This window comes from Monodon monoceros, unplaced genomic scaffold (genome assembly GCF_005190385.1).
Source record: "Monodon monoceros isolate NGI ecotype Baffin Bay Population unplaced genomic scaffold, NGI_Narwhal_1 Super_Scaffold_18, whole genome shotgun sequence".
Lineage (NCBI taxonomy): Eukaryota > Metazoa > Chordata > Mammalia > Artiodactyla > Monodontidae > Monodon > Monodon monoceros.
The window spans coordinates 86,592,895-86,618,514 of NW_021703774.1; the positions used below are offsets into that span (position 1 = coordinate 86,592,895).

Consider the following 25,620-nt stretch of genomic DNA (forward strand, 5'->3'; position numbering starts at 1 on the left):
TTCTGGAATCAGGGTCTGTACTGTGACCTTCAGTTACTGTACTTCTGACTTTTCCCTTGCTGTCAGCTGCCACTACAGTAGTGCTAATCTGGGGCTTCTAATCATGTAGCTTAGAGAAAACAAATAGCATATAACATTTTATATGGATTGAGTTACTAAACTCTGAAGGGTAGTATGAAAGCTTTCTTCTTGGAGTGAAATATATGTGGTTGCCTTCCTCAGCATCTGAGAGAGGGGGCTTTGCGATCTATGTTCCTGTAAGTGTTTTAATAGCTGATGACCCAGGGAGGATGTTGAGTTTTGCTTGTTTCTTAACGGTGCAAAGAAAGATTTAGTTTGGGTATTGGTAAGGCTTTGGAATTAGATAGGCCTGGATAAAAATTCCACTGACACCAGTGATTAGCTGTGTGATCTTGGGCATTCCACTTAATCTCTGCCAGTTCATTTCCTCATCTGCAAAATGATGATAATCATGCTTTCATCACGGAGTTGTGAGGATTAAATGAAAGAATTCATGTAGTCCTCACAACTCCATGAAGAAAGCAGGCATAGTGCCTGTATCTAGTAACTGCTCAGTAAATGTTAATAATAATTGTGGGTTTGATTATTAATTTGGCTATAAATAACACATTTAATTTACAGTTGGCTGTAATTCTCCACGATCATTATGTGTATTTGGGGATTCTTTTATTTATTTATTTATTTAAATTTATTTAATTTATTTTTGGCTGCATTGGGTCTTCGTTGCTACGCGCGGGCTTTCTCTAGTTGCAGTGAGTGGGGGCTACTCTTCATTGCAGTGTGCGTGCTTCTCATTGTGGCTTCTCTTGTTGCAGAGCATGGGCTCTAGGTGCACGGGCTTCGGTAGTTGTGGCTTGCGGGCTCTAGAGTGCAGGCTCAGTAGTTGTGGCGCACGGTCTTAGTTGCTTCGCGGCATGTGGGATCTTCCCGGACCAGGGCTCGAACCCGTGTCCCCTGCATTGGCAGGCAGATTCTTAACCACTGCGCCACCAGGAAAGTCCCTGGGGATTCTTTTAGAGTAAGAAGAGTTAAACTTAAAAACTGTTTTCAAAATTAACTAAACTTTCTTGAATGCTAAATTGAGCAATTGTCATTAGAACCTGTGACATTTATGACATTTAAGGCAAACATTTACTAAGTTCAGTTAGGAAATTTTCTTTCAATAATTTTGAGACACTATATTTTTCCCCCCTCAGCCTTAGATATTTTCTATAGGCCCATGAACAGCTCACTGGCCCTGGGCATTATGTTCATGGTTCCTAACAGCATGGTCCTCTGAGCATTTCAAGGGCAGAGATAGGGAATATGTATGGTGGTTAAGAGCAAAATTAAATGCAAAAGTGCTGTGAGGTTAAAAATTATGTTCTATAATTTTACAGTGTTGGTAATTTGTTTAAAGCAACAGCAAAAATGAAGCTGCAAATAAAATCAGATTGTGAAGTTTCAAAACTCAGCACTGTTCTGAAAGCTACGTGATCTTGGGCCAGTTGCTTCACTTTCTAAGCTTTAGTTCCCCTATCTGTCAAATGGGGAAAATGTTATCTTCCTCATAAAGTTACTATGAATATCTACTTAGGTAATCAGACATAAAGCACTTGGTGAGCTCTCCACAAACGCCAGCTAAGTAGTTATGGATGTGGCTTGTGACTCATCTTGGCGCTCAGAGCATTCATTGGGGTATTTTACGCCTTGCGTTGTGCTAGACCGAGGACGTGGGTCCAGTTTTGCTCTCTTTCTGCCCTGGAGAGATTAGGATGGATGAAGACTCCTGGGATGGCACACCTAGTGTGGGATTCTCTATTTGGTTGGCGTGATAATGACAACTTTCCATTTTATGAATTACGTTTGACATCTGAATTCATAAAAGTATTTTACAAATGTTAATTATAGAGAGTGAATACTAGTATTTTCTAATTGTGAATTTTCTTGGCTCCCTAAGAACTACATTGATGTTTCTAACTGCATGACTGTGTGTGTGTGTGTGCGTGTGTGTGTGTGTGTGTGTGTGTGTGTGTGTGTGTGGTGAGAGGGTATTGATCCCAACATGGCCTGTTATTTGCTAATTTGCGTGCCGAGAAAGGACAAAAGTATTATTTAAGGTATAGAGCAGAAGACCTTTTAGGTAAAGAAAGAAATCACATAATAATTTTTAAGACTATTAAAGTTTGATAGCTATACAAAAATTAATAGTGCTTCTCTGTCACATTAGTAGAAAAAGAAATCATTTTTAACTGTAACAAAATTGATTTAAGCTTTAAATTAGGAAATTGCTAAAGTTGATAAGCTAGGAGTGAGCTCAAATAGTTCAGATAATATTTTGCTTAAATAACAGCTCGGTGCTTTGAGCCCACCTAGAGGGGTGGGATAGGAGGGGTGGGAGGGAGACGCAAGAGGGTGGGGATATGGGGATATATGTATACATATAGCTGATTCACGTTGTTATATAGCAGAAACTAACATAGCATTGTAAAGCAATTAAGCTCCAATAAAGATGTTAAAAAAAAACCCAAACATTAACCGTAAAATAAGCACCATTTAGTTTTGAATAGCTGCATAGGCCTGCCCAGAGGTAGAGGGCAATGTTGATAGTTTCCTTTAGCTTTCTTAAAAATTATTTTTATTTTTATTTTATAGGATTATTTAGAAGACTCTGGCTTGTCATGTTGCTTTGATAGATACCAGATTTTGCACAAATTAAGAAACCCTAAATGCATGTCTTACATGTTTTGTTGTAAGCGATATGTAGGATGTTTGTCATTTAAATAGCAGTTTGGAGTTATGATTACAATAATTCCTACCATAAGGAATAACTGTCTAAGCAGCTCCCATAGACCGTAGATACCATGTCACATATTCGGGTCTTTCTGCCTTTGTCTTCCTCCCTCCCTCTGTCCTTTCTTTTGGGGTCATTAAAAACAAACAAACAAAAGACATTCATTAAGGGTCCTGAGCTGGGTGCTTAGTATTTAGACTTAACCTCAGTCATTTCAGACGAGACTTGCCAGTTGTAGAGCTCACTTTGACATGTGTTCCTTGCTGGCCATTTCCAGCAGCAAGACAGGAGGCCTCAGGAAGCCATCCTGTGATTAAGAAGGCTTGGCTGAGTTGTGACTTCTGGTTACAATCACAAGCCCTCTGCATTTCTGGAAGTGGCTCTGATGGGCAGGGGTTGCTGGAAGGTCTCTCTCTAAGCCTTTCTGGGGGATCATCAATGTATCCACTAGGAATAAGCACTTCATCATTGGTGGTAAGACTTCAGGTGATCAGAAAATGGTCAGATTCTGTTATAGGAGATTTCCTTTTATGATATACAGGAACAATATCATAAAATTGTATCACAAAATTGAATTGGTAATCTCAACATTCTGGTGGAACCCTGGTCTTCAATAGATTCTTCACCTGTGTTTAAATCAACTCTACAATACCAGCTTTTATCTAGTATTTACATGGGTAGCCAAGCTTGACTTTGAATATATTTACTGGTCTTTTGATTTTTACATGTATCTTTACTATTTCCTTATTAGAAGGGAATACTTAATTTTTGTTTCTTTTTTTTTTAAAGGTTTAATTTTATTAGGAAGATTAAAGATTTTGTATCTTAGAAAGCCAAATCAAACCCATTTATTATCTGAAGTGAAATATGAATGATTAAGTTATTTCATAAAATCAATAAAATGGAATCAACTGAAAAAATCAATGTACTTTGTAAGTATGCCTTTTAAAGTATTTTCTTTATCATTGTGGTATCTTGGCTCAGTAGATTGTTATCTGGGTGTGGATATAAAGTTTGATTTATCAAAAAGTATTCTGGAATTTTATTTTTAAATGTCAGGGACCTTTAGCATCTCAATGAACAGTTATTATAAGACTGCTATATACAAGGCACTTTGGTAGGTATTGCTCTATAGCAGTTTTCAGTCTAGTCAGAGATATAATCAAGGTTATATCTAGAAAGAAAAAACACATATAAATAGATGGTAGCATGTATTTATATGTGTTAAGCAGTGGTTAACCATGTGCAAACAGGAGTGTAGAGAATTTGATGATGGCCATGATTTGGGGTTGGGATGCCTCATTGAGAAAGTGGTATATAAAGTGAGGGTTGACCTGAGACAGTGAGGAGAGGACGAATTCTGGGTAAGGCTGACATACCAGGTCGTGCAGTGTACAAGGCACTCCATTTCAAGGGGCTCGTTCCCACCACAGACATCACAGATTTGTGTATGTTTTGTGACAGTTTTTATGTAGGTAGTCTGTCTGCTCCACCTGCTCTGGTTCCTTGATGTTCCTTGAATATACCAGGCAGATTCCTGCCTTAAGGCTCTTGTATTGGCTATTCCTTCTGCCTCTAATGCTTGTTCCCCAGATATCCATGTGGTCAACTCTCTTGCCCACTTCAAGCCTTCACTCAAATATCATCTCTATGATGAGGCTTACCTGTGCACCCAATGTAAAAAAATTTCCTTTACCCCCATATTACCATGCTGTAACATTATCTATAAATATTGAATATAATGAATAATTATATTACATTTAATTAACATGTTTATTATTGTCTGCTTCTCTTATCTACCCCCTAGTAAAATTAATGTTTCGTGATGGTAGAGAAATTGTTCTTTTATCCATTTTTTGTTCATTGATATATTCGAAGTGTCTGGAACATCATCTTGGTATACAGTACACACTCAGATATTTCTTGAGTGAATAAGTACAGAATGAACTTGAAGTGTCTCTGATCTTTCTAGCTTAGGAGATGTCGAGAATAGTGACTTCACTATTCTGGTATATATTAGAGGGAAATTGTAATAGGCAGTATCAGTAGGGAATATAGATGGGACACCTGGGCTTCTTTGGGAGTCATTGAAGTCATGACCGAGGTTGTATATATGATAAAAAGGGCAAGGATGGAACCCTGAGGTGTGACATTTATATTGCAGAAAGGGCAGAAGACAGTAAGTGAAACTGTGAGACAGTTGTCAGAGGGGTAGGAAGAAATCCAGGAGAAAGTGGAAAGTTACAGTGATCACAATGCAGAATTATACAGCAGTCAAGTAAGAAAAGAAATAAAAATTCAGCCATCATATTTGGCAATTGGGATGTCATTGGTGAATTTTGTTTCAGTTGGAGAGTGTGGATGACACGGGGACGGGGGTCAGTACTAGAAAAGAACCAAGGAAACAAGGACACCACATTGTGTATGATTGTGCATGATGGCTGTCACACCTGCTGCTCGTCATTCAATTGCATCACACTTTAGCACTTATTTAGAGCAACATCTCGGTGTACAGCAGTAATCTGGCATTCTTAAATGATATAAGTACTTCAGCTAATTTTTCTAGCAGATGGAAATAAAGTATCATGAGGAAGGAAGGGTGCCTTTTCTGATTCACACAAAGGGGCCATGTGGGTGGGCAGTGTCCGTTCAGTGGCCCGGAGTGGAGACGGCACCACAAGTTCTTATTGGAACTGATTTTGTAGAAGAAAGAGGAAAGTATTGTGTGACAGAAAGTTGTAAGTGAAACGTGTTATCTACAGTTCCAGTTGAGATAGGTTAGCTGAGAAGAAGCCAAAAGCAGAGGCTGACAGTGAAAGGAGTAGAGGATCCCGCTGCAGGGCGACGGGGGAACAGGGGTGGAAAGCAAAGGAGTAGCGTGAGGCAGATACAAAGGGTCAGGAGGATCTGGTGATGGCTTGGGTGTGACTGAGAGCACAAGGAGGTTGAGAATGATTTTAAGGTCATAAGGGTGGGAGGGTGAGGCAAATCAATTTCCCTTTTTTGTTTTTTTGGGTTTTTTTTTGCGTTACGCGGGCCTCTCACTGTTGTGGCCTCTCCCGTTGCGGAGCACAGGCTCTGGACGCGCAGGCTCAGCGGCCATGGCTCACGGGCCCAGCCGCTCCGCGGCATGTGGGATCTTCCCGGACCGGGGCACGAACCCGTGTCCCCTGCATCAGCAGGCGGACTCTCAACCACTGCGCCATCAGGGAAATCCCCAATTTCCTTTTTTTTAACATAAATGGAGGTGTTGGGTCTCATGAAATGTGAGTTCAGTTTTAGCTATGCTTAGTTTGAGATGGCAGGGGGATGTTAAGATAGGAATTTCTGGTAGATGGAGTCTTTGAACAAACTTAAAGGAGAGGAATCAGTTTTTTCACTTTCTAGTTGAAGCTGTGAGATGGTCCTAAAGATGCAGGCTCTGCTCTAGCCTCTGCGGTAAGTTTGTGAGGTGACTGCCCTCTTCACACCACCCTGTAAGATTGGTGTTGTTATAATTTCCATTAGAGGTTAGAGAGATTTTACCATTTGCCTGGCACCCCACAGCTTATAAGTAACAGAGCTGGAGGTCATACCAGGGCCTTTCTGCCTCCAAAGCCCTCATCATTAACGCATATTCCTTTCTGCTTTCATCCCTGGGCATCACATTGAGGGCTGATTAGGAAGTCTTTTGGAGTGAGTAACACATCTCTGGAAAGGATGGTATTTGTTGTTCACAGACTTTGTTTTCCATTCATTACTTCAAACATCATTTGCTCAAACCTTTGATACAGCTGCAGACATTTCCTGCTGTCAGAAGAATCCTTTCGGGGATGCTGGTTTTCTTCTGAAAGACCTAAGGTGCTTTTTCTTCTAGACCAACTGCTCAGATATTTTAAAAATCAAATATCCTGCTACCTCTCTCTCTCTCTCTTTTGTTTTTTCTTAACAGCACATTTCCACACGTTAATTTTGACTTGTCTTTCCTTTTTGTGTAACACCTGACCTTGTTGAGAAGGAAGACGATCGATCACCTTTAGCTCTGCCTGGTCAGTGAAACGGTTTTACACTAGTAGATGATTTCATTTCAGTTCTGCCTTTACAGTTTTAACCTAAGACTAGTTTAATAATGCAGATATGTTAGCCATTGGGATTTATCCCTTAGCATGATAATATCAGTATCTCTGGCTGGGAAATTATTAATAAGTTCTTTATTTGGTTCGGCAAACATGAGTATGACTATATATAAGCAAGTTGCCTCATTTCAGGAGATTCTACAAATATGTTAGTGAAGGTTGTTTTCTTAATTTTAATTTCATTGGCATCCTACTGCCTTCTATATAATAAGATTTATAATCTCATGGCAGTTGATGTATACTTGGCATAATTTCATAAATTTTAGGAAAATTTCATAAATATTTTCTTGAAGGTTTGAACATGTAGGACCTCAAATGTGTAGAAAACAAGAGAAAATCTTAACAGTCTACTTACAGATTAAATGCATACTACAGAGGAAATTCACCTAAACCCCCTTGTGTGCTTATTGTCTAGCAGTACTTCTATGCGTGGCAGTTGTTGAAAAGGTGGGAGATGGGCTGTTACCAAAAAGAAATGTGTTTTATTCTTCCTGAATGTGAAAGAAAAATTATACATCATATTAATCGTCGTATTTAGACAAGTGGCACAGAATGGATGATGGGCAAAGTCAGTGTAAGGGTGGGAAACATGGTAACAGCTACGTTGTCATCCATTACACTGATAATGTGAAATGATGGTGTACATTCAGTCACAGGTGGCCTTTCTATCAATCAGTTTAGAAACTTAGCTCAGAAAACTAGGTAACCCTCTAGAGACCCTCAGTTCAGCCTCCTGTCCTTTGGCTTGAAAGGTTAGAATCCATCTACAGCAGAGGTTCTCAGACTTTCTCAGTTTACAGCACATTTAGCGTCTGTGATTTTTGTTTTCCATTTCACTCCTAGGTCAAAACAACAACAAAACAAAAAACCCTAGCATTTTTGTTTTTAAGTAGTTAGCTCTAGACAACTTCACAGTTGTTTGAAAAGAAAGAATACACATAAATTGAAAGGAAAAATAAATTTTATTTTGTATATACTCAACAATTACTTGCTATGGGATGTGTATGCCTGTTGGTCACTACACAGCTTCTCAAATCTTGGAATAAGGTTACACATCACTATATCCTCGTTTCCTGTTCCAGACTCATTGATGTGCTGCACAGTTGCCGTTCAAACAACACAGGTTTGAATTGTGTGAGACCACTTATATGCAGATCATTTTTCTCTAAGTACATGCTACAGGACTATACGATCTGTGGTTGGTTGAATGCATGGATGTGGAACCACAGTCACATAAGGCTGACTCTAAAGTAATAATCTGACTTTCCACTACACTGAGGGTCCGTGTCCCTAACCCCCGCTTTGTTTAAGGGTCAACTGTATTATTTTTTTTAAATCGCAGCAAATGCTGAATATCCAGCTTCACAAAGATGTGTCATTGAAAGGAATGCAGTGTGATCTAGTGTTGGAACTGCATACTAATTTGAGCCAGTAGTGCATGCGGTATATGAAAGATATGGAGTATTCCTGTGAGTTTTTTTGAAAATGTAAAATATCCTGGGACCCATAGATCAATAATTGTATAGCTAGTAGATCATGGGAGAGAGACTGGATATTACTTGCCCCCAAGTGCTGTGTAATAACCCAGGTAAATTGTCAGATATATTGCCTGGGTGCCCAGTCAATATAAATGATCTTTCTCTTGTCATATCATCAGTTTTTATAGTCATACTTTCCCCTGGTGGTCTGACTTACATGTATTTACAGTCTAGTAATCTTTATTAAGTACAGCATCACGAATTTTATTGGCAGTTTGATTTTATGTGTAAGTGGGTGACACAGTTATTACTGAGTCTCTGCTATAAAGCAGATGGCTTTATAGAAATTGTATTTACTTAGAACACACAAGGCAGAAAAAATTTATTAACAACATGAGACTGAGTGAATAGAGAACTTGTGGACCATTTTCCTGGGAGTTTAATCACACAACAACAACATAAATAGTTGTGTGTAAGATATAAGCCTGGTAAGTTCACAGAGGCCCCAAAGTCCCTACTGTGATGTTGTAACCTCTGTTAACTGTCAACTTTTCTTCATGTCATGGTGAAGATAGCTATTTCAGAAGATCTTTTATAAGGCCATTTAGAAAAATAGTGTCAATCACACTGCTTATTTTAGCAGTCTTTAGTTGTGGTTTAGAGGCAGTGGTCATTCTGTAACAAGACTATACGCATTAACTCTTACACTCTCACAGTTCAGAGACTTGTCTTGACAACAGATTGGATGTGGGTCTGATACAGTGTGGTCCCCTCAATGTGTAGGTTTTATGAGGTGTGACATTTCACTGTTTGTGTGGAAAAGAAAACTTCTCATCTCTACCTATTAATGGTGAAGACCTAAAAACAACTTTTAGGTACTGCACTGATGACTTCCAACCAGTAGCACAGACATTTTTTCCCAGAAAAACGTAGGGAAAATATAAAATTTGCATGCAGTGGTGGGGACATTCAGATAACTTTCACCTCCTGTGCATAACTTGTAGCTAGTGTTACTTTGTGACTACACTGTATCATGTTTTCGCTTCACATACCTTGTTAATTTTTAGTGGGTTGCCTAAGTACTGTAGCTTATATGCTATGTAACAAATGGATGTCTATCCATAGATAACTGTTTCAGTTATTGGAAATATCAAGAGTTGAGTTTTACTTTGCAGTGTGTCTAGAGCAGGTTTGAGTTTCTTGAAAAGTGGAGGAAGTAGAGATAATTTTAGTGAGTTACAAATGCCTGCTGATATTTATAATAAGTATGCTGAAAATGTATGAACCTATAGAAGAAATAGAAATTTTATGGAGAGAGAACTGTTGAAAGACCTAAAGGAGATTCCTGGTTGAAACCAGTCAAGATAAGTAAGCCTTACGTTTTCTGCTTACCTGTCTGGGAAAAGCCAAAGGAGCCAAGTAAGAATTTTGATCTGCTTTCATAACCCAGCCTCACCTGTTATTATTAGTTTGGCTTTGGACAGGTCACTTCACCTGTCTAACCGCATGTACCTCACCTGGAAAATGGGAACAATACCTATTTCATAGAGTGAGCTAAGGATGATGAAGTGACAGTACAAAGGACGTTGTTCAGCCCTGATACGATACATCCTACTGCCTCAGAAAGTTCACTGAGTGAACTCTTTCCTGTCCTCAGAGCTCAAGCATGGCTGCTCGTTTCTTCAGCCTTCCCTGAACTCTCACTGTGTAATTAACTGTCATCTCCTGTATTCCCTATTATAGCCGTTACCAAATTGTATTGTGATGATTTGTCCCCGTGTCTCTTCTCCAGTGGGCTGTTCAGTTCTTGAGGAGGGAACCGTGCCTTACTCAGCACCTTCACAGAACTTAAGTGCTCGAAAATGACATCGAGCGAATGACGTGACTGGATGGCTACTTACCTCTGTCAGCTCACCTCTAGGCTCTTTGTGTTACTGTATCTATGTGACTGTGCCCTTGACACTCTTTCTGAGCCCTTAGTGAAAGAAATAGATGCCATCATAATTCATCTGTGAGAAATAATAATTGCATTGAAAAAGTTCTCTAGGAAACTTTTCTGACCCCTCCCTTCTAGGTAGAATAACCGTTCTGTTCTCTGTGCCCTTAGAGAACCATGTACATACTTCCATCATCTTCATCATATTACTTGAACCATCTTATTGAACTTGTATTTGTTTGTGTGTTTGTTTCCCTGATGGATAATAAGCTCCTTGAGGGTCGGCCTTGCGTCTGGTTCATCTCTGCGTCCTCAGTACTCAGAGGGTATTTGTTCACAGATGGCCTGAGTGTCTTCCTTTCTCAGACTGAAATGCTGATTTGTTAATTTTGTGATAGGATGAAGAATCCTCCCATTACTCAAAAGACCATTTTCAAATTGATTTACACTGTATAGAATAGTTTAAAAGGTGTTTAGTGCTTGTTTCTTCATTACAGGACACATCCAAATATAACATTCAGTTATTTGTATTCATGTATAATATATAATCCAGTGCATGCACATTTTATTTAGATATTTATGGAAGATGTGTTTTCTGTAGATGTGTTTTACAGGATACATACATATATATATATATATTTATTTTTTTTTTTTTTGGCGGTATGCGGGCCTCTCACTGTTGTGGCCTCTCCCGCTGCGGAGCACAGGCTCCGGACGCGCAGGCTCAGCGGCCATGGCTCACAGGACCAGCCGCTCCGTGGCATGTGGGATCTTCCCGGACCGGGGCACGAACTTGTGTCCCCTGCATCGGCAGGCGGACTCTCAACCACTGCGCCACCAGGGAAGCCCTACAGGAGATATATTTTAAATACCAACAAAATTCCCAGCGCTATGAAGTATTTGAGTTGTTAAGTATAATAAAACATAATAAGCCAGGAATCTGCTGACTGTTTCCTATTGCCCTGCAGGGACCCTAGAGGTTGAAATCTTTATTTTAGGAAAGTCATCTTTTCATTATTAGTGTAAACTGATGTATTAAATGCACTTATAAAGAGATGCTTGTCTACCAGGCTTGGCATATAGGGGAGAAGAACCATGCTTCACTCAGAAGGCCACTGGCCATGGTGGAAACTCACTATTTCTTCAGGGAGTTGATGATAAATATTATTTTCTCCTGTTATTTTTTTCTCATATAATTATTTTTCCAAAGGTAAAACAGCTTTATTTTTCAAACTTGTAGTTGAAGAATACATCTACTTATAAAAGTGATTTCTATTTATGAGGAAAGTGGAGGTAAGATGAAGTCTTACTACCCAGAGGTAACCATTATCGAATTTATTGTAGGTACTTCCACACAAGTTTACATGTATATATGCATGTGTTATGTATATGTGTTCACATGCTCACACCCACCTACACATATTTTACAAAATGAGGTCATTCTACAGGTGTTGAGTTTTATCTGCTTTTTTGCTTTTTAAACTTAATAATGTCAGTGATTTTATCAGTTTTTTCCAAATTGTACTGACATTCTTTATTCACAAGAATAATAAAGTGTCTTTTATCTATAAAATCACTTGGGAATAAAACATAATACCTAATAGTTTCCAAGTTAGGTAAGGGTTTACTTACTCGTATTTTAAACTTTTTTTTTTCCTTTTAATGAAAAAAAATTTCTAAAATGTGACATACAAAAGTGGTTCTGAGAAGCTGGATTTTATTGACCAGTGTGGGGAAAACGTTGGTGGGGGGGACAGTTGTACCAAGGAAGGGCAGTTATAAAATCATAGAAAATGTCTTATTGTCTTCTGTCACCTTCATTTTATAAAAGAGAGGAGTGATTCTAACACCATCAACGTGGGAAGGGTATAGTCTCGTAATGCTAGAAGCACCACCAGGAGGGCTCAGATAAGCAGTTCTGAGGACCCACCACGATTTGCACTTATGAGCTGTTGTGCAATAAGCAGGATGTGTGCCCATGATGTGCGACACGAGGTTGAATGATGTGACTTGCTGTCCAGTAGGATAAAGGCCTCCGGACGTAGTTGGGACTGTGGGATCCTTGTCGCTGTGCGGGTAGCCCCTTCCTGCCTCACCTCCTCCCTTTCCTCGGGTATCGGCTTCCTCGGCTTTCCACACGCCCCTGCCGTCCACGTTGCCCCTGCCGTCCGCGCGCCCCTGCTGTCCACACGCCCCTGCCGTCCACGTTGCTGCTGCTCCCTCCCCTGTTGCTCCTCATATCTGCCTCTCCTTGTCCTTTCTCTGCTTTTTCCCCCCCTTTCTCTGCTTTTCCGATTCTTTGGGTTTCCCCTGCAAAGAAAAGCTGATCTTTTAAGACACAGTTCTCTTTCCTTATGTTGTTGGTGAAATAGTCAAAAGCATTTATTAATTTAGTTCATTAAACATATATGAATCATTGTGTCTCTCTAGGCAACAGAGATGCAAAAACACCACCAGCCTCCGCTGTGGGAATTCTTGGTGCTGTGGCAGTGGCTTTGGATCTTTAGCACTATGGACAGCTGTCATGGCTGCTTCCTGTTCCTTGTGTTATGGCGCTCTGTGTACTGGTTTAAGCCTTTCAGAAGGTTTTAGATTTCTTTGGGTCAGTCTGTTTTTTTTCCCCCTTATACCTGTTGAGTGCCAAGCAGTGTCTTGTACAGAGTAAATTTCTTTTCCTGTCCATTTCTCGGGAGGGGCTTTTTGAGGATCTGATCAATATTTAGAGTCAAACTCTTAAAAAGAGTCAAACTCTTTAGTCTCATGTATAGCCTAAATTGTAGACTAAGTTGCAAGTGCATCATATTCCCTCTCTAATACATAATAAAAAACAGTGGGTTATAGGTCTGGAAAGGGGTTATAAATAGAATCTAATATTCTTATAAACATAATTTTTTAGAGATTGTATCCCTGACTAATAACTGAATATCAGCTTTTTTAAAGGTAAGATTACAAACACCATATAGAAGCACATGCCCCCAATACCACCCCCCCTCCCCATTATGGTATATTAGGCTTGGGTTCATAAGTTTCTTTGTGGTAGGAGATTTTATACTTGAGGAACTAAAGGACTTTATAGTAAATAAAAATTAAATGGGAGCAAATTTGTGAGTAAATACCTTAAAGTTTTATGTAAGTTTTTTTTTCCATTGACTAACATTGAACAATAAAAGCTGTACACTAAATAGAGCGAATATACACAGCATTTAAGACATCAAATTGGTAATATTGGCTGCTATGCAGTTAATTTGATGAGTAAAGGCAGTGGTGATCCTGATGATATTGGATGAGGCACATAGTTCTTGAGTGGAGACGGGGTTGGGGGCACTCTGCATGCTTGTCTTTTTCCAAAGGCCAGTTTAAGGACATGTTCAAGTGAAGTCTAAGTCTCTAAGTGGAGAGAGAGCTTTCTCAATTGATTTCTTTTTAGCACTTGATTTATATCTGGTATCTTGTGCCAAATGCAGTTTGCCTCCTAATAGTTTATAGAAATGGCTCTGTGGTTCTGCAGTTCTCTGGCTTCCTGACCTGAACATTATGTGTCTGTGCTGTCCTGGTGGAATCAGAGTCCTGCATGTGCTGTGGCCAAGGAGGAGGAGGGACTGTGAGGCCCCTGCTCTGACAGGGAGAGTCACTTCCTATATGGAGTCCCAGGAGAGAATGGATCCCTGCTGGAGCAAATGCATGACACTTCCAGTGTCACTTTACTACACACCTCTCTATGCAGCAGCACTCCTCTGCTGAATCACTTCGTGGGTAAATTCCTGTGAGCCTCATATGCACAGTAAGAATAGTTTTTATATTTCTGTGTGATTCATGTTTACTAGATATAAAATTTAACAGTTGTGCAGAAGTATGCAAAAGTCTATACATAACTGATTTTTGAGCAAATAGGACACACAATCAATGAGATTACTATTCAATAGAATGTAAATAAGGTTACTCTTTTTATTATAAGTCTTTTAAGAGTATACAGAAGTCAGTAAACTGGGCAAGCACCTAAAGTTTTCTTTCCTGTGCTGTTAGAATAATGTGGTGGTTAGAGTAGTAGTTTTGAAGGCATGCTGCCTCAGTTTAAACCCTTGCTCCCTTTACTTATTGACTGTGTGACCTCGGACAAGAGTTTAACGTTTCTTTGCCTCTGTTTCTTCATCTGTAGAATGGGGATAGTTAACTCAAGAATTAATGGGAGGATTGGAGGAGTGTGTATGTGTGGGTGTGCACACACTCATGCTTAGAATAGTGCCTGGCATGAAGTGTAAGACCTGTATAAACGTTAGTTCTACTAATATTATTCTGATTCCTGCATTATTTTTACAATAGCAGATGACACGCCTTGACATTTATGTCATGTGGGAACTTTGTCGTTTTATGATCTTGTGGGGGAATATTAATGCATATAGACACCTACTTAGGAAAAAAGTTGGATATGGTGAATAAGAAGAATGCCATATTTGGCATTTGATCTTTTAAAAAGAGGTTCCAGATAATCTTTCTCAGAAGAGCACATGGGTTCTGCAAAAATAGATTACATTTAAGCAAACACTCTTTTACCTTGTGATTTTTATTATAAAGTTGGAGATGACTACTCATGGGAAAAGTGTTTTTCTAGACATATAAAAATCAAACTTTAAAAAGAAGCAAACATTTAGTCTAGCAAAATATTAATAGAAAAATTATTTTGAATTTTTTAATAGAGTCTTACACACAGAATATGTTCTAAAAGAAAATTACAGTGCTAAAAATGAAAATGTTCAGTGACAGGATAACCGACAGTACGAACATCTGACACATGAGTATTATTTGTAGGGTGACACTTGAGCTTTTAGCAACTTGACCAAGTTTTTTTTTTTACTATAAATACATTAAAAATTTTTTGCACTTCCTGGTTTTGGTTGAACTATTCTAGTTTCCATCCAGAATCATCTGGAAGATCCTTTTTATTAGCCATGGACTAGAGCCCACATAGCACTTAGCCTAGTCCTAAATGCCACGCAGGCAGGCACCTGGGAAAGAGACAAGTAAAGCTAATCTTGGAATACTAATGCTGACTCTTAAAATGGGTATAGGACAAAAAAAGAAATGGTAATTATGTGACATGATGGAAGTGATAGCTAACTTTATGGTGGTAGTAATCATTTTGCAATATGTAAGTGTATCAAATTGCCATGTTGTACATGTTAGACTTACACAAAGTTACATCAGTTATATCTTAATAAATCTGGAAAAATAAAATAGGTATAGGAATGGGGAAAAACTAGGCCAAGAAAAGAGTATCTTTGCCTTCTTTAAGCTCAAGAGCCTGAGAATGAAATGACCAAGCCTAATACTTGATTTGTAGAAATCCAAGGAAAAAATATTCATTCACAAAAGAATTTCATGGGATCCTTATCATTTTTAATGAATGTGTATTAATTCAGTGCATTTATTGCAGTCTTTATATAGATAGATAGATAGTCTGTCCCCTACTGATTTCATAACTCACTTTTTGTCCTTTTTTTTTGCACAAGTTAAGTAACATTTTAAATATTGCCTAAATTCAGATAGCAAGAGAATTTGGTTGAAGAAATTGAAAAAAAAAGAGAGAGAGAGACAATGGGGGGGAGGGAGAGAGCGAGAAAGAGAGAGAGAGAACCAGAAACATCAGAGAAAGGAAGTTTATAGGAAAGTGAAGAGAATAGTAATGATGCTTACATTTCTACAACTCCTTAAGGTTAAGTGCTAATCCTTGGACTGTGAACTCCCTGGGAGAAGGGGCTTGTCTATCTTCTCTTCTGTCTTTGGCATCTATCCTTGTATCAGCCTTGTGTCTTTGGCATCAGCCTGTCTTTAATGATGCCTCACACTTAGGCACTCAGTCAGTGCTTAATGAATGAAATGAATTAATGAACTTAGATTTCTCATAGATTATCTCACCTAATACAACAGACCTGTAGGGAAGTATGATTATCCCCATTTTATAAATGGAGAAACCAAGACTCATATGGGTTAAGTGATTACCTAATAATGATAATTCTGCTAACAATGGTATTCCATAATGACATATTAATCATATAAAATTAGGAATGTATTTTATTTCATTGGCATATCACTTTATTATAAAAAGCAATAAGCTATATTTAGGAATACTTACTAAAATTATGCTTAACATGCATAATTTCACTAAAATAAGTACAGTCCTATGAGGAAGATAGAATTTGTCTACAATTTAAACTCAGGAGCTTAGAGAAGTCAAGTAAGTTTCCGAAGTTCACTTGGCCAGTGGATGGGTCATTTGACTGCAGGACTTTCTGACCTCTGAACCCTTTCTTAATCATTACACTAAATGACTTCCTTACAACCACATAATTCTTGATGGCAGAGCCAGGATTTACATCCAGGTACTTTGTTCCTAGTTCTTATTCCCCTTTGTATCCAGTGTCTATTGTGTGTGTATATTGTGTGTGTGTATATGAATGAATGTGTGTATTCCTGTATATGTGTGTGTATGTGTGTGTATACATATACAACACTTGCACTGTGTTAGTCTGTGTTTGGGACATATAATAATGAATAAAGAATCAAATCTTGTTACTATACAATATGGTACACTTCATGAAAGATATATGATTAAAGTGATGTAACAAGAGGAGAGAATGACCAGCTCTCCCTGGAGTTGCCAGGGAAGCCTTAACACATGAATGCTGTGTTGTGAAGGGTGAGGGATGTTTTAGGAAGAGGAAGAAGAGGAATGGTGATGTAATTTATTGTACAAACAACTTTTTTTAAATGATAGGAACATTATCAGTAATTGTAGCAGGACAATAGGGCTTAAAGATCATCCATGGTAAATCAGGACAGTGGTCCTCCTATGGAAATGCCATTTGAGGCAGAGGGAACTATACTTACAGATGACTATTCAAAAATCATACAATAGCATTTCAATTGGTGTTAGATAAAAAATAAAATTAAAAACAAAAACCCAGTCCACAACTGCCTTATAAGATTAGGGTGACAGTGGGTAACTACTGCTGAAGAAACAACCAATGAACATCTATTTACAGAGAAGACAGTTCTAGAGTGATGTAGTACAGTCTGTTTAAATTGTATGACCTGAAAGTATTTTAAATTCTTTGGTAGGAAAAAGACTAAGTTGGGGACAGATTTGAGTTTGCAGAAGTTCAGTGGGAGATTTGACTCAAAAAAGGAAGACTAAATGTACCCGGCTGTGGGAATTAACAACTTGGGTTAATACATCCATTTATTTTTTCCTTTTAGATTTTTCTATTGCCCCTGGAAATAAAACACTGTTAATTTGATATTGAGCTCAGGAAAGGTGTGGTGAGAAGTATTAGCGATTGTTTGATTAACAGGTTTTCTAAACAGAGGACAAATCTCCTGGATTTAGAGATGAAAAGTTTACTGGGAAGCTAAAAAAAAGGTGGGAAAAAGGAAAGACCAAGGAGCATTTTCTGTACTTAATTAAGATATATTTCTTCTTGGTTTAGTATTCTACTTGGTTAGTACTTCCAGAAGGAAGTATTATATAGAAGTAGTGGTATTTATTGGAAAAAATAATCATGTGTGTGCATGCGTGTGTGTAAGCATACAGATAACGTTTATAAGTCAGATCAAAATCTCACCTGTAGTTCAGTTCTTGATAATACCATGGTTTTAGTGCAAATTCTACGTACCCTTATTTAACTCAGAAAAAACTACAATTTTATTTTAATAAAATATATTGTGAAATCGTGGGCAGAGCTAAAACCTGAAGCATAAATCATAAAGACGTCTCTCTGTCAAGTAATAAAATCAGAAGTGATACATACAGTTTGCATAAAATTTGGGAGGATGCTAAATTGGGAGGGGGTGTGGGATAGAATAATTTATTCTATTCTAATTGTTATTCTAATATGCAGATAGAATAACAATTAGAGAGGTTAGAAATGTGGGCAGAAAATAGAATGTAATTTGGCAAAAAAATACAAACAAACTCCAGTGATCTATATGAGAATAATTTTGTTCCAAAGTTATTCAGATTTGTTCAAAGTTGTTCAGTGTGCAGAAGAAGCCTACTGAAAGGCACTAAGAAAAAAGAAAGTGATGTTCTCCTTTGGAGTGAGGGAAGAAGGGGAGTAGGTTGCTTAGTCTAGAGCTAAACATGCTGCAGATCTGAATGGCAGTTTAAACATTTAGAGAAAAGTCTTTTCTCTAAACTGCCTCTGTTTTCTGAAGTTCAAATTACTTGGGGAAGTGTGTCACACTTCAGTTTTAGTTGCACCACAGATGACTTCTTTCAACAAAGTTGATATGACAGTATATGGTTAATAACAATGTTCTCCGTATTACTTCGTTATACCAGTAGGTATAATAATGTTGCTGAAGTTATAAAGCAGCCATTAATCATTTTATTATATATACTTTATATACAGGAATTAACAGGATTCTTGTTAAGTGTACGCCTAAGGATATCCCAAAATTTTGAGGTTAACAGACTGGCTAGAGCCCAGATAATCTGGTATTTTATAAAATTAATAATTATTTCAAATTTAACAATGTGACTTGCCCACTTCATTGTAACACAAAGAAATGACAAAGCAGAAAATGAACTGAAAAAATTAAAGGTGTGCTGGAAAAATTTAAATGTATGTCATTTTGGTAAGGAGGTCAAACAAAGTGGGGTCAGGAGACATCAGAAAGCCAAGTGTCTGATACACCCAAGTATCTAAGTGGGTGGTGTGTGCGTTGGGGTATCTTGTGGCCCTGGCTTTATGTGAACAGCAAGGGTTTTGGACTGAAAATGAAGACATGAGGCTGGTAAAGTATTTAAAAAAATCTTCTTTGTGAAAGGCAGTATGAGAGATGTAATTTGGATATTCCAATATGGGGATTTGGGAGGCATTTATTGTGGTGGTAGAAGGACAGAATGTTAGAATTTAGGTTTTCTCAAACTAGATTTATTTATAAGAGTGTACTTGATATTGCTGTTTTAACAACATTCACTTGGTAGGCCACTATAGCCAAAAAAAAGTTCAGTTGGCCCTTGAACAGTTTAGGGGTTGGGGCGCTGACCCTCCCCGCAGTCAAAATCCACGTATAACTTCTAGTCGGCTCTCCTTATCCGAGGGTCCTCCCATATGGAAATCTCTGTATCGCAGGGTTCCTCTGTATCTGAGGTTCCTCCACATCCTTGGGTTCAACCAACTACGGATTGTACAGTATTACAGTATTTACTATTGAAAAAAATCCCTGTGTAAGTGGACCTGCATGGTTCAAACCCGTGTTGTTCAAGGGTCAACTGTACTAAATTTAGTTGATGATCAAAGTGATTCAGTTAGAAACTGGCTTCCCAGAGCTTTCCTGAAATATGCTGCTTGGCAGTCACGGTGATTGCTGCTCACTGGCTGGGCTTAAGGAGCCTCCGTAGTGAAGGGCGGGGCCCCAGGCCCATGCTATGACATTGACCAAGGTGTGGATTTGGTCCAGAGCCTTGCATTGTGGGCACACCTCCAAGAAGAGTTTTCTTAGACTCATGAAAAAGCACTAACAGAGGAGTTCCCTGGTGGTCTAGTGGTTGGGATTCAGCACTTTCACTGCCATGGCTTGAGTTCAATCCCTGGTCACGGCCAAGATGTTTAAAAAAAAAAAAATCACTAACAGATATGCTGTCTGTTTCTAGTTTAACTTAATAGCTTGTATTTAAGGAAGGCAAATTGAACTTATTTTCTTGCTTTTGAAAAAGTATAACTGGTAGAACATTTGTTAGTGTAATGTTTTCAGGTGTATGTTTTTGTTGTATTTTTTTAAAAAATCCTCTTTTTTTAAAGTTTTCCCCAAGTATGCGTTTGTTTTTTGTTTTTTAAAAATTTTAGTTTATACTGAATCCTGGTGCAGTGCAGTGGCAAATATAATAGTATGATCTCTGGGATGTGTGTTACGGGGAGTGAACTGTGGGGAACAGTGTGACAGAGTTTCCAGCATGGGCAGAATTGAAGGTAGAAAGTACAAGTCTAGGTGAATGAGATTCGTAGGAAGACAAAAGCATTTTTGGAAATCATCCACTGTACAGAACCCATCTTAGCTCAGTCCTCTTAGATTTCTTAAATCTTTTGGGGCAAAGGAGAATAAAGGACATCCAATAGTTGAAGTGGCTGTAATATTTTCCTGTGGAGTGATGTCTTCCTAGGCTTTCCTTAGGGCAGACCCCAAGTCTGTTTAAGTCATAGGCACCTGTAGTCAGGTCCTAATCCTGCTGTAGAGCTTCCCCACACCCATGCTCCATGGAGACCACACAGCTTGGCAGGAAAGAATCCTGGCAGGGCTTGGATCTGGTTCTGTTACTTCTTAGCTACCAGGACCTTGGGTTATTTACTTTTTCTCAATGCCTTATGGATAGAATGGAATAATAGTGTCTTCCTCATAGGGTTGTTGTATATTAACTGAGATTCTTCACAGATGTGCTTAGTGCCACACCTGGGGCATACATGTTTACACTCACTGTTTGTAGAGTCATAGGCATTATTATGAGGCACTGCCTTGTGCTTTTGGAGAGATGAGTTCTGAGTTCCAGTTGGGATCTGGTGTTGGCCGACTTTTCCAGCCTCATTCATCTCTTGCTCTCTTGCCTGCACTCATTGTGGAGGCCATGTGAGTTTCTGCATTTCCTCCAAAAGGCCAGGCCTTTGCTTCTCACCATATGGTTTCTCATGACCTTTTGTTCATCCTCTGACACTCAGTTCAGCCACTTCCTTGGAGGAATGAATCTCAACCTGCCTCCTTCACTGGATGGAGCAATTCCCTTGTGCTCTCACTAACCCAGTGCTTGCCTCTGGACTTACTACACTGGGATTGCAATGCACTTTCTGTGCATTCATTTCTCTCTTTCACAGGACTGTCCTCCCTTGGAGGGTAGGATTTGTGGCTGCCAGCTCCCTGGCTTGGGGCAGAGTCTGCTACGTAGGAGACAGACTATCTTAGTTGTTAGAGGTGTGGTCTTTGGAGCCAGCAACATGGCTGTGAAACTTCCTCTCTGACTTACTGACCATGTGCCCTAGAGCCAATTATTTTACTCTCTGTGCCTCAGTCACCTCATCCGTAAGTGGCAATTATGATAGTACCTAGTCCATGGAATCAAGGGTAGAGGGAATGAGGAGGGAGAGACACAGGCTCGCTTGCCCCTCCACTCTTTCCTTCCCTTTGGTGTCTCCCGCTACTCAGTCCTGCTCTGGCTGTGCCGGGGAGCAAGGGGTGGTGTGCAGGCAGCAATGGGTCCAGGCACAGAGAGTAGGGAGGTGGGGACTCCTCAGTTGTGCTTGGGTGAAATGTGGGGAGTTCTGTGGCTGCCTCCCCGGGTGGCTGTCTGTACGGGGTGATGCATGAGGTGAGGTGTTTGCAGTCAGACCTCCTTGTTTCTGTTTGCATACAGCTCTTTTTTTCTTTTAGATCAGACTCACACTAAACTTTATTCCCATTCTCTGGATTAATGGATTTCCAAGGCTCATCTCCAAAAGCAGCACAAATTTGTGTACCATAGGACTTTTCCTCATTTTGAGTGTTGTTTCTAGTGAGGACCCACCTCAGCTGCCTGCCTTCTGGGGTAACCCAGTCATGGTGGCTCTCACTCCCTGCTTCACAGGGAGTGGCTTCCTTGGCTGTGCAGCTGATTCCACCATCACTGCCACTCCTACCACAACCACGACTTCCATTCTACTGGTATTGCTGTCACTGGTACTATTGCTGTGACTCCTCCTACCAATATCAAAATTCTGACGTTTAGCTATTGCGTTCTACTGTCACTTAGTGGCCTCTGCAGAAAGAAATACCTGTTTTTCTGTACCCACAAGAGGGAACCTTGTAAGCCAGGCTTCTCTGGAATGTGGATTGGGCCATTTTTAATGTGCTTTAGACTAGCTGTGTTCCAGGTAACAATGTGGTTGAGTGTTACTTTTTCTTATTAAAGGCCATAGCAGGTATTGCTTTCATTAGCAGGTTAATGAACACAGTAAAATAGGCTAATTTTGACCTCTGTACTTCTCAGCCATTCAGTTTTCTAGTGCAAAGACTAGAAAAACATAAGGAGGATTAAAGATGCTGTTTGAAAATCAGTTAGCAGGCCACCACTGAATTATACACCATCATCTGGGCTGGCCACCCAGATGATGCTTATGAACAAAACTGCTTAATAATTTAAAGTGTTTATTTTATTTATAATTATGAACATCACTAACTTCTAAAAAGGCTTTTGAGGTAATTTAATAATGAAGATATATTGATATATTAACATGTAAGTAAGAGGATACAGTGACAGTTTAATGTAAAATTTCAGTATGAGTTCGCTGGCTACCAAGGAATGATGATTATTTATTCTTTTATGCAGATAAACTGCATCATCATTCATGCATCAATTTATTAAAAAATGTTTCTGTTATAAAAGCTGTGGGGATACATAGGTGAAATAAATGTAGTCTCTGATCTCAAAAATGTTTATTTCATGTAGCAATAGTTGGGCAAACAGATATAGTCAAGATACTTATTATCACAGGTGTGAACCAGGTGCTACAGGGTATGTAGGATGCACGTGTTTTTACAACTTAGCACTACACATATGAGCTTAATCATTTCAGTATTTACATATAATCCATAAAATTGCCTCATCATTGGAGAAAATGAAAAAAAAAAACAAAACCTGACATTCACAGGAAGATAGACAAGATGAAAAGGCAGAGGGCTATGTACCAGATGAAGGAACAAGATAAAACCCCAGAAAAACAACTAAATGAAGTGGAGATAGGCAACCTTCCAGAAAAAGAATTCAGAATAATGATAGTGAAGATGATCCAGGACCTCGGAAAAAGAATGGAGGCAAAGATGGAGAAGATGCAAGAAATGTTTAACAAAGACCTAGATGAATTAAAGAACAAACAAACAGAGATGAACAATACAAAAACTGAAATGAACACTACACTAGAAGGAATCAGTAGCAGAATAACTGAGGCAGAAGAATGGATAAGTGACCTGGAAGACAGAATGGTGGAATTCACTGCTGCAGAACAGAATAAAGAAAAAAGAATGAAAAGCAATGAAGACAGCCTAAGAGACCTCTGGGACAACATTAAACACAACAACATTCGCACTATAGGGGTCCCAGAAGGAGAAGAGAGAGAGAAAGGACCTGAGAAAATATTTGAAGAGATTATAGTCGAAAACTTCCCTAACATGGGAAAGGAAATAGCCACCCAAGTCCAGGAAGCACAGAGAGTCCCATACAGGATAAATCCAAGGAGAAACACGTCAAGACACATCATGATCGAATTGGCAAAAATTAAAGACAAAGAAAAATTATTGAAAGCAGCAAGGGAAAAATGACAAATAACATACAAGGGAACTCCCATAAGGTTAACAGCTGATTTCTCAGCAGAAATTCTACAAGCCAGAAGGGGGTGGCATGATATACTTAAAGTGCTTAAAGGGAAGAATCTACAACCAAGATTACCCAGCAAGGATCTCATTCAGATTCAAAGGAGAAATCAAAAGCTTTACAGACAAGCAACAGCGAAGAGAATTCAGCACCACCAAACCAGCTCTACAACAAATGCTAAAGGAACTTCTCTAAGTGGTAAACGCAAGAGAAGAAAAGGACCTACAAAAACAAACCCAGAACAATTAAGAAAATCGTCATAGGAACATACATATCGATAATTACCTTAAATGTGAATGGATTAAATGCTCCAACCAAAAGACACAGGCTTGCTGAATGGATACAAAAACAAGACCCATATATATGCTGTCTACAAGAGACCCACTTCAGACCTAGGGACACATACAGACTGAAAGTGAGGGGATGGAAAAAGATATTCCATGCAAATAGAAATCAAAAGAAAACTGGAGTAGCAATACCCATATCAGATAAAATAGAGTTTAAAATAAAGAATGTTACAAGAGACAAGGAAGGACACTACATAATGATCAAGGGGATCAATCCAAAAAGAAGAGATAACAATTATAAATATATACGCACCCAACATAGGAGCACCCCAATACATAAGGCAACTGCTAACAGCTATAAAAGAGGAAATTGACAGTAACACAGTAATAGTGGGGGACTTTAACACCTCGCTTACACCAATGGAGAGATCATCCAAACAGAAAATTAATAAGGAAACACAAGCTTTAAACGACACAGTAGACCAGATAGATTTAATTGCTATTTATAGGACATTCCATCCAGAAACAGCAGATTACACTTTCTTCTCAAGTGCTCACAGAACATTCTTCAGGATAGATCACATCTTGGGTCAGAAATCAAGCCTCAGTAAATTTAAGAAAATTGAAATCATATCAAGCATCTTTTCTGACCACAATGCTATGAGATTAGAAATGAATTACACGGAAAAAAATGTAAAAAACACAGACACATGGAGGCTAAACAATACGTTACTAAATAACCAAGAGATCACTGAAGAAATCAAAGAGGAAATCAAAAAATACCTAGAGACAAATGACAATGAAAACACGATGATCCAAAACCTATGGGATGCAGCAAAGGCAGTTCTAAGAGGGAAGTTTATAGCTATACAAGCCTACCCCAAGAAATAAGAAAAATTTCAAATAAACAATCTAAACTTACACCTAAAGGAACTAGGGAAAGAAGAAGAAACAAAACCCAAAGTTAGCAGAAGGAAAGAAATCATAAAGATCAGAGCAGAAATAAATGAAATAGAAACAAACCAGTAGCAAAGATCAATAAAACTAAAAGCTGGTTCTTTGAGAAGATAAATGAAATTGATAAACCATTAGCCAGACTCATCAAGGAAAAGAGGGAGAGGACTCAAATCAGTAAAATTAAAAGTGAAAAAGGAGAAGTTACAACAGACACTGCAGAAATACAAAGCATCCTAAGAGACTACTACAAGCAACTCTATGCCAATAAAATGGACAACCTGGAAGAAATGGACAAATTCTTAGAAAGTTATAACCTTCTAAGACTGAACCAGGAATAAATAGAAAATATGAACAGACCAATCACAAGCACTGAAATTGAAACTGTGATTAAAAATCTTCCAGCAAACAAAAGTCCAGGACCAGATGGCTTCACAGGTGAATTCTATCAAACATTTAGAGAAGAGATAACACCCATCCTTCTCAAACTCTTCCAGAATATTGCAGAGGAAGGAACACTCCCAAACTAATTCTGTGAGGCCACCATCACCCTGCTACCAAAACCGGACAAAGATACTACCAGAAAAGAAAATTACAGACCAATATCACTGATGAATATAGATGCAAAAATCCTCAACAAAATACTAGCAAACAGAATCCAGC

General features: G+C 38.7%; 1 protein-coding gene across 2 annotated transcripts in view; it reads left to right on the forward strand.

Moving 5' to 3' along the window:
• Nucleotides 1–25,620, forward strand: part of VAV3 (vav guanine nucleotide exchange factor 3) — a 398,245-nt gene that overhangs the window by 46,979 nt on the left and 325,646 nt on the right. The window contains exon 1 of one of the 2 annotated variants that reach the window (XM_029227384.1): nucleotides 3,714–3,726. The exons of the other annotated variant lie outside the window; for it this stretch is intronic. Within the exon in view, the coding sequence (XP_029083217.1) occupies nucleotides 3,718–3,726 (9 nt within the window). The 5' untranslated portion in view covers nucleotides 3,714–3,717. Of the gene's footprint in view, nucleotides 1–3,713; nucleotides 3,727–25,620 lie in introns of those variants that run through there. 2 annotated transcript variants of the gene reach the window in all.